Genomic DNA, 10517 nt, shown 5'->3' with positions numbered 1-10517 from the left:
GCGGGTTTGATCCCTGGTCAGGGAGCTAAGAACCCACATGCCTCACAGCCAAGAAACCAAAACATAAAACAGAAGCAGTACTGTAACAAATTCAATAAAGAATTTAAAAATGGTCCACATCAAAAAAATCTTGAATAAAAAAAAGCAGAGAAGAGAAAACAGCAGTTGCTACACACCAGCTACTCAGTTTCTTTTTCTTACATATGAACAGATAATCTATCACCAGACATATGAAAACCACAAATGACACAGAAACACAAAAAGAGAAATGCAACCTTCAGGAAACAGATCATTCAGGAAATAAAGTGAACTTTGAAAATCTCAAGTGCTACTATGGAAAAGACATAATCAGATAATAAGAAAACTCTTAGGGATTTAAATATGCCATTAAAATTAAAAATTCAATAAAAATACTCAAAATAAAGTGAGAGACTAACTTTAAGTGAGGATATAGAGGAAAAACCTAAGATGTAAAAGAGAAATATAAGAAAGATAGAGAAACAATTTAAAATGTTCAATATCCAACAAGTACAAGTCTCAGAAAAACATAACAAGCTGAAGTTAGGAATACAATTATTAAGGAAATAATACTAGAGATGAAAAAAATCCCAGATATGAAAAGGCATGAATCGTTAGAATGTATAAAACATTGAATGACATAAGTAACATGTAAGACATTTATGAAGTGGAAGCGAAAACTAAATGCATTTCCAGTTATGCAGAGACACAGAAAGTTTATTTTTGTGCACTCTCTCTTAAGAAGCCACTAGAGGATATACTGTAGCAAAGAGAAGGAATTAAAAAAAAGAAGGAAAGAAGGAGACTTTCTTGAACCTTACCGCAATCACCTAACATATGCCCAAATCCTCTAACTCCTTTGTAGGGCACTGTTACTTAGTTGACCCATGGTTCCCCATGGTGTGCAGTCTCCCTCATTATAAGTCAGTAAACCCACCTTTACTGACTATAATGTTCTGATATAATGTGTTCCTGGTGATCTTTACCTGCAGGGCATTCATAATTTATAGGGTCATTAAAAGTAAATTTTTAACATTGCTTTTCAGGTTTTAAAACATCTATAGACAAACAAGGAATTCTTAGCTACAGTTGTAGAATGGGTCATTAACCCTAACTATATAAAAGTAAAAGCGCATTTTTGAGAGGTTTGAAAGTATAAGGGAGAAACAAGTAACAGGAAAAATAAGAATTCTATTAGTTTCTTTCATGCAAGAAAATCAAAAGAAACTGTTGTTAGTGGAACAATAAATGGAGCTTTCAGTTTGAGCAGAGAAGTAACAGAAACTAGTGAGACAGCTATATGTGAAGGATGTATGAGAGAAATTGTAAGTACCAGATACCAAACAACAATAGCATGAAATTAATTGTTTAAAGTTTATGAAAAAGTTACAAACATATTCTTTAGCGATAAGAAAGTATTTTAAAAGTTAGAAAATGAAGGTTTAAAAGTGCTTTCCAAAAGGATAAAATGAAAAACAGATAATACCAGGTGTTGGCAGGAATGCTGAGGAACTGGTATATCCAGACACTGCTGAAAGCAATGTAAACTGGGACAACCACTTTGGAAAACTATTTGGAAATATCTGCTAAAAGTGGACATGCACTTACTAAATGAGTAGCAATTCCACCCTTAGGTATATACCCAACAGAAATGCATATACGTGTTTGTTGAAGGACATGTAAGAGAATGTTTATAGCAGCGTTATTCAAACAGCCAAACGTTGCACCAACCCAAATATCCACATACAGTAAGATGGGTTATAAATTGTGACATATTCCTACAGTGGAATACTATACAGCAACAAGAATGAAGAACTAAAATTAAAAGCAGTATCACGGATAAATGTCATAAACATATTGTTGAGAAGCCAGATGCAAAACAGTTCACACTCTACTATTCCATTTATATAAATTCAAAACCGGCAAAACTGATCTATAGTATTGGAAGTTGAGATATTTGTTATACTTGAGCTGGTAGTGATTTTAAGGGGTAATTGTGTGGCACCTGGGATGCTAATAATGTTTCGTTTCTTCAAGTGCTGATACCAAGTATGTTCACTTTCTGAAAATACAGTGAGCTGTGTTAAGGGTTTGTTCACTTTTCTGTATGTATGTTATAATTGAATTAAAATATTCATTTAAAAAATTATTTGCCAGTAGGATGAGAGCTAGGAAAGAAGTGTAAATAGAAGTGTTGGTTTTCATCGTGCTTTCTCACATATTATATTTGTTATATGAATGTATTCCTTTGCAAACAAAATGAATATTATGTAAACATTTAAAATTTTTGCTATTTAGCATCAAATAACTTAGAGCGTGATTAAACAGAATGAATATAGAGAAAACAATATTTTATTAAGACAGTTTATTGCAACAAGTACCAACGGAAGGAGCAAAAATTTCAGGAAAATCAACAGCATGCAAGGATTTGGAATGGCACACTATAAATAAATGCAATGACAACAGAATTTAGTTTTCCAAAATTGGACAAGGTAAAATTAAATGGACTAATTCATTACAAAAAGGAAATCAAGGCTATATCGGAAGATGGAATTTTTCTCCATGATGCCCTCAAATTCGGTATCTGGGGAAATTAGAGATAAATGACAAATACCTTGCATCATGATGAGATCCCTAACTGAATCCAAAGCTATTCCAGAAGTTGGCGTTTTCCTCTATTTCTTCACCAGCGCCCTGGGTCGGGAGGTTAGGGAGAATCGGCTTCAAAAATTTAAACTCATTTAACCCGGAGCCTCCTGTCAGACACACCTCATACTGGTAGCTCTGGGACAGGGTCCCCGTGCCGCTGACGTCCACCGGGTGGCCCGGAAAGTGGCCCTCGGGCACCGAGCAGCGACCCACCGAGGCCGCCCCGCCTCTCCTGCACAGCCGCACCGCGACGAACACCAGAACCGAGAAGAGGAAGAGCGACGACACCGACGCCAAGGCGACCACCAGGTAGACGGTGAGCGGGGCGGCCGGGGCCGCGTCCGCCGCTTCCGCTTCCGGGGCCGGCAGGTAGGGCTGCGAGAAGCCGTCCACCAGCAGCACGTGCAGCGTGACGCTGGCCGACAGCGGCGGCTCGCCGTTGTCCTTGACCAGCACCACCAGCCTGTGCTTGGCCGCGTCGCGCTCGCTCAGCAGTCGGGCCGTGCGCACCTCGCCGTTGTGCGCCCACACGCCGAAGAGCCCGGGCTCCGTGGCCTTGAGCAGCTGGTACGACAGCCAGGCGTTCTGGCCCGAGTCGCCGTCCACCGCCACCACCTTGGTCACCAGGTAGCCCGCCTCGGCCGCCCTGGGCACCAGCTCGGTGCAGGGCGCCGAGGCGTTCTGCAGCGGGTACAGCACGAAGGGCGCGTTGTCGTTGTCGTCCGCCACGAGCACGCGCACCAGCGCCTGGCTGCTGAGCGGGGGCGAGCCGCGGTCGGCGGCGCCCACGCGGAACTCGAACGCCCGCAGGGCCTCGTAGTCCAGGGACCTCAGGGCGAACAAGTGGCCGTTGTCCGGGTTGATGGACACCAAGGAGGCCAGGGGCACGTGCGGGTCGAGGGGCGGCAGCAGCGAGTAGGTGACCTGGGCGTTGGCGCCCGCGTCTCTGTCTGTGGCGCGGACGGTGCCGAAGTGCACGGCGGGGCTGTTGTTCTCGCGGACGGACAGGGTGTAGGAGGTCTGGGTGAAGGCGGGGGCGTTGTCGTTGACGTCGGACACCAGCACGGTTATGTTGTGCTCGGTTTTCAGTCTCGGTGTCCCCATATCTGTGACGGTGATGGTGACGTTGTATTCCGCTCTGCTCTCTCTGTCCAGTGGCCTCTCGGTCACTAGGGTGTAAAAGTTTTTGAATGTGGGTTTCAAAAGAAAGGGGAGATCATTCTGGATGGAGCAAACCATCCTACCGTTGTCCCCGGAATCTGGATCAGAAACACTGAAAACGGCCACCACAGTCTCTGGGGAGTTTTCTGGGGTAGAGCTGGTGAGCGTCGACATGGTCAGTTCAGGGACATTGTCGTTCACATCCACCACCTCTATAACTACAGTGCATTTTCCTGAAAGGCCCCCGCCATCTGTGGCTGCAATCTCCACGTTATAATATCGAGTTGCCTCGAAATCCAATGCCCTTTTCAGACGAATTTCTCCTGTTATTTCGTCTATTACAAATGGTTGAGTAACTTCATCACCTTGGAATAGAGCGTAGGCTACATTCCCATTCGTTCCTGCATCTAAATCTCGGGCGGAGACAGCGACAACAAAGGAGTTTAGGGGGCTGTTCTCCGGAATCTGTACCTCATAGACCGACTGTAAAAACTCAGGGGCGTTGTCATTGATGTCCACGACTTCAATGCGGACTGCAGTGGTCCCGGACCTGGGCGGAGCCCCACTATCCAGCGCCGTGAGGGTTAAACTGAGCTCAGGCCCTTCCTCCCGATCCAGCGGTTTGTCCAGCACCAGCTCTGGGTATTTTCTGCCATCTCCGCGATTATGAGTGACAACATGAAAATGGGAGTTGGGGCTGATTGTGTAATTCTGAATAGTGTTGCTACCTATGTCAAAGTCCTGAGCTATTTTCAAAGGAAACACAGTCCCTGTCTGGACGTTTTCTGGGATTTTTAGGAGCATTTCCCTCTCGAGGAACTCTGGGGAATGGTCATTTATATCTGTGAGCTGCAGATCAGCTTGAAAAAATTGCACCGGGTTTTCCAGTAATAGTTGGAAATGCAGTATGCAGGGATCTGTCGCCCCACACAGCACCTCCCGGTCTAGTTTTTCATATAGAAGCAAATTCCCGGTCGTTACATCCAGCTGCAAGAGCTGTTTATTTCCTTTGTAATGGATTCGCGCGCCCCGAGTGGCCAGTTCCCCCACCCTGAGCCCCAGGTCTTTTGCCAGGGTGGCCACAAAAGACCCACTTTCTGTTTCTTCTGGCATGGAATACCTAACTGCTTCAGAGCCAGACTCCCACAAAAGCAACAATATAGCAAGAAAGATAACTTGCCTTTTCTGTAGCGTTTTTGCTGGTGCAGTCTCCATTGTTGAGATCCGGTTCAAGAACTTGCAGTTTCTTCAACTCCGTATGCAACCAACCCAGATGATTTGGTTAAATAAACTCGAATTAGATCTTTCTGACTGACCTGCAGTAGAACGATGCCCTTCTCTGGACATCTCTGCCTCTAGATCTTATGTAAAATGCTTCCTTCTTTTAGAAAGCATTCAGAGTTCTGATTCCCAGCTTAATGGCTTCCCGGGTATCCACAGAGCCATTCATTCCTACTCCTAGCCTGCAGCACCACCAGGCGTCCTTATTTACTATTGCATATAGTATTTGCCGTCTCATTCCAAGTTAGAACCTTTTAAGTCACAGAAGTGTTCCCAGTTGTATCTCCACTTCTCAGTTATTGTAAGTTCTAAATAAACATGTGCTAAGTTAACTTCTAGTGAAAGAATGCTATTCAGAACAAACTAAAACACTAGTATTCCTCATAAAATATCTTTTGAGTACTTGAAGAAACTTTCTTTTGTGCGATTCTTATTTGATTATATTCACGAAATAAGCAATAATGGATGTTTACAAAAGTTTACACTATTAAAATTATTTTTATTTTTAAATATTACATATTAGAAAAGGGCATAAATCATGAGTGTACAACTCAAAAAATTTTCAGGAAGTAAACACACTCATAAGCAAAACCTAAATTAAAATTAAAATGTTACAAAAACCCTAGAAGCCCCCTCCTCTCATTGTCTGGTCACTACCCTCCCCGCTAAAGGTAAGCACTCTCCTGATTTCTATTATCATAGAGCTTGTGTGTGTGCGTCTTTTTTGAACTTTTATACAAATGGAGTTATAGAGTGTTATGTTTGTCTTCTTTCAACATTACCTTTGTAAAATTCATCTGTTACATATTGTTCTAATTTATTTTATTCTCATTGCTTTATGTTATTCTATTGTATGACTATACACCATTTGTTTTTTTATTCTCCACTTGATGGACACTGGGGTTTTTCAGTTTGGGAATATTTTGAGTAGTGCTGCTATGAACACTCTTGTATATGTCTTTTGGTGTCTATGTGTGCATTTATATTTACTATATTCCTAGGAGTTAGACTGTTGTGCCTTAAGATGTGCACATATATATATAGCTTTAATAGATATTGCAAAACAGTTTTCAACTGTGTTTTTATCAAAACCAGCAGCGTGAGAGTTCCAGTTGCTCCATATGCTTGTCAACATTTGATAATATCTTTTAACTTCTCTGATGAGTGTATAATGATGTCAAATTGTAATTTTAATTAGCATTTCCCTGATGATTAAATTGAGCACATTTTTCACATGATTATTTTTATTAGTGTATATTCTTGTGAAGTACATAAGTCTTTTGTCTATTTTTCTATTTAGGGTATTTGTCTTTCTTTCTTATTGATCTTTAGAAGTTCCTTATATATTCTGGGTATAAGTACTTTTTTAGAAGTATGTATTGCAAATATTCTCTCCCATTCTATGGCACGCATTTTAACTCTCTTGTGGTATCTTTGAAGAACAAAACTTCTTAACTTTTACTCTAATTTTTCAATATTTTTTATTTACGGTTAGAACTTTTTGTGTTTTCTTTAAATCTTTGCATACACTAAAGTCAAGAAAATATTGTTGTATGGTGCTTTTGAAAAATCAATTACTTTACTTTTCACATTTAGAGCTATAATCCTCCTGAAATTATTTTTTCATGTTAATGAGGTTAGGGTCAAATTATTTTTTTTCATATAAATATCCAAATGACTGCACCATCTTGAAAAGAAGTTCCATTCCCAATTGTTTCTGACGTGCCATTTTTTTCATGAATCAAGGGTTCATAGTTCTGTTCAAGAGTCTTTTTTTCCCATTTTCTCTTTGTTTATCCCACAATACAATATTATCTTAATTACTATACTTCATAATAGGTTTTATTATCTGATTGCTAAGTCCTCCAGTTTTATTCTTTTTCTTTAAGATTGCTTTGGTTAGGGGCTTCCCTGGTGGTGCAGTGGTTGAGAGTCCGCCTGCAGATGCAGGGGACAGGGTTCGTTCCCCGGTCCGGGAAGATCCCACATGCCGCGGAGCGGCTAGGCCCGTGAGCCATGGCCGCTAAGCCTGCGCGTCCGAAGCCTGTGCTCCGCAACGGGAGAGGCCACAACAGTGAGAGGCCCGCGTACCGCAAAAAAAAAAAAAAAAAAAGATTGCTTTGGTTATTATTGTCCCTTTGTATTTCCATATAAACTTTACCTTTCTCTTTTTTGTAAGATTTTTTTTGATGTGGGCTATTTTTTTTAAGTCTTTATTGAATTTGTTACGGTATTACTTCTGATTCATGCTTTGGAGTTTTGGCCGCAAGGCATGTGGGATCTTAGCTCCCTGATCAGGGACTGAACCCACATCCCCTGCATTGGAAGGCAAAGTCTTAACCACTGGATGGCCAGGGAAGTCCCCATATAAACTTCAGATTCAGCTTGTCAGCTTCCACAAAGAAATCTGCTGAAGTTTTGTTTAGGATTTTATTGCCTCTGTAGATTGAGAAGAACTGACATATTCCCAATATTGAGTCTTCCAACTATTGAACATTATATATCCCTCTGTTTATTCAGATATTTAACTTTTCTCAATAATATTTTATATTTTTCAGTGTAGAAGTCTTATGCATTTTGTTATGTTTGTTTCTAGATATTTGATGTTTCTGAAACTATTGTAAATGATGTTTGAAAATTTTAATTTTCTGGGTTTTGCTGCTGTATAGAAATACAATTATTATTTGCATGCAGACCTTATATCCAGTGGCATTACTTACTTCATTTATTAATCCTAATAAATAGTCTGCAGATTCTTTATGACTTTTAATGTATACAATCATGTCATTTTAAAAAAAGACTTCTTATTTCTTCTCTTCAAATCATTCTGTCTTTTATTTTTTCTTTGCTTTATTCCACTGGTTAGAACCTATAGTAAAACACTGAAGTGAAATAGTAAAGGCAAGCATTCTTGTCTCATTCTTGATCCCTGAGGGAAAGTTTTAAATAATTTACCATTAATGATAATGTTTACTCTAGGTTTTAAAATACTTTATGAAAGTTCCCTTCTGTTTTCAGTTTGCTAACAATTTTACCATGAGTGTGTGCTGAATTTTATCTAGTGACTTTTTCTGTATCCATTGAGGTAATCATATGATTTTCCTCCTTTACCTAATGTAATGTAGTATATTGATTGGATTTGCATTCTTAAAATAACACAGTTTTCTCATAATTTATTATTTCTCTTTTATATATTTCTGAATTTTATTTACTGATATTTTGTTTAGAATTTTTCCATCTGTGTTTGTAAAAGAGATTGGTCTCTAGTTTTCCTTATGATGTCCTATTCAGGTTTGGATGTCATAATCCATTGAAGTCATGCTGGTACCCAGATAATCTGGGAAATATTTCCTGTTTATCTGTCTTCCAAAAGATTTTGTATAAATTGGTGTTAGTTGTTCCATGAGTATTTAGAAGAATTCACTAGTGTGAACTAAGTGGCAAGGTTTTTAATCACAAGTTTAATTTACTTAAGATATGACTAATCAGATTTCTTCTTGTTTCAGTTTTAGTAAATTGTGTTTTTAAAAGATGTTTCCCATTTTACATAAATTATCAAATTTATTGGCATACAGTTGTTCATAATATCTTCTTTTATTTTTTAATATCTGTAGGATTGGTAGTGATGTTCCTTTTTCATTCCTGATACTTATGATCCATGTTTTCTTTCTTTTTAACATTAGTCTTATGAAGAGTTTTTAGTAAGAGTTATTAATTATTACATGGAACCAACTTTAAGTTTTGTTAATCTTCTTGGTTGTATATTTGTCAGCTTTGTATTTATTTATGTTTATATATATATATATGTATTATTTTCTTCCTTCTACATTGGTATTTGATTTGTTCTTTTTCTAGCTTCTTCAGATGAAAGCTTAGATTATTGATTTTTAACCTTTCTTTTCTAACCTGTGCATTTAAAGTTTTAAAATTTCCCTGTAAAAGCTGTTTTGATATATCAGATCTTAACTTTTACCCAGTTCAAAATATATGTAAATTTCTTCTGCGATTTCTTCTTTGATGGATTATTTAATTTTGAAGCACTTGGTATTTCTTTTAAATTTTTATTTCTGCCTTAATTTCATTGTCAAAGAGCATATTGAGTGATTTCAATTCTTTAAAAAAAAATTAGAGACTTGCCTTATGACCCAGAATATGGATAATTTTGATATATGCATGTGCATATAAAAAGAACTTGTACTTACCAGTGTACTATGTATGTCAGTTTATTCAAATATAATTATTGTGTTGTTCAGATTTTTAATATTCAGTGTAGGTGTGTCTTCTTATTCTATCAGGGGTTGAGAGAGTTGTAATACATCCTCCTCCTATGACTGGATTTATCTATTTCTTATTTATGTTCTTTCAGTTTAACTTTCTATATTTTGTAATTATCTTATGGGGATATATTCAGTCTTAGAATTGACATACTTCTGGTATATTTACCTCCTTATCATTATGAAATATCTCTCCTTGTCCCTAGTAATGCATCTTTCCTTAAAGTCTCCTTTGTCTTATGTGAGTATATCTATACTTGGTTTATTTTGGTTAGTGTTTGTGTCATGTATCTTTTTCTATTTTTAAATTTTCAAACTTTCTGTCATAACACACACACAGAGACACACACAGTTATGTGACAGCATATACTTGAATTTTTCTTAAACCTAATCGGACAACATTGGTTGTTTAATTGGATTATTTAATCCAATTGCAATTAATGTAATATTTGATATCTGTCCACTTATATTTACCATCTAAATTTTTGCTGTTTGTCCCTAAAGATTTTTTCTTCTTTTTGATTATTTAGATATTTATTTTTTTCCTTTGATTCATTTTAAAATTATTCTCCTTGTGATTATCTTAGAGATTACAACATCCATCTTTGATCTACAAGAGTCTAATACAAATTATTTAATTTTACTACTCCCATGATAATGCTTAGAACCTTAGAATTCCTTAACTCTTTATAGCACCTGCCTTTTACATTATTATTGTTATGAATTAAAATTTTATATATATTTTAAATCCTTTAAGAAACTATTATTTTTGCCTTTAATAATCAATAGCAATTTATAGTTACACTTATTCTTGTTCTTCATTTCTTCCTGCAAATCTGTGATTCCTTCAGGACTGTTTTCCTTCTGCCTAATGAATTCCATTAAAAGTATTTCTTTTAGTGCAGATGCGACTGTGATTAATTCTTGCAGTTTTTGTTTGTTTGAAAACTTCATTTTTGAAAGATATATTTTCCGGTGATAGAATTCTAGTCTGATAGTTATTTTTTTCAGGACTCTGAAGACATCATTCCTTTGTCTTTTGGCTGCTTGATAGTCAGCTCTCTATTTTATTGTTGTTCCTTTCAAAGCACTGTGTCATCTTCATGTGGTTGCTTTTAAGATTTTCTCTTTGAC

General features: G+C 37.6%; 1 protein-coding gene across 1 annotated transcript in view; it reads right to left on the bottom strand.

The window, feature by feature from the left end:
• Positions 1-2383: 2383 nt before the first annotated feature.
• LOC308616366 (uncharacterized protein) overlaps positions 2384-10517 on the bottom strand; it is a 37062-nt gene continuing 28928 nt past the window's right edge. The window contains exon 5 of the mRNA XM_081232621.1: positions 2384-2787. Coding sequence (XP_081088747.1) covers positions 2653-2787 — 135 coding nt within the window. The 3' untranslated portion in view covers positions 2384-2652. The remainder of the gene's footprint in view (positions 2788-10517) is intronic.

The sequence above is a fragment of the Mesoplodon bidens genome, assembly GCF_964165515.1.
Source record: "Mesoplodon bidens genome assembly, chromosome: 4".
In the NCBI taxonomy this organism is placed as follows: Eukaryota; Metazoa; Chordata; class Mammalia; order Artiodactyla; family Ziphiidae; genus Mesoplodon; species Mesoplodon bidens.
This window is presented reverse-complemented; position numbering and strand designations above follow the sequence as displayed.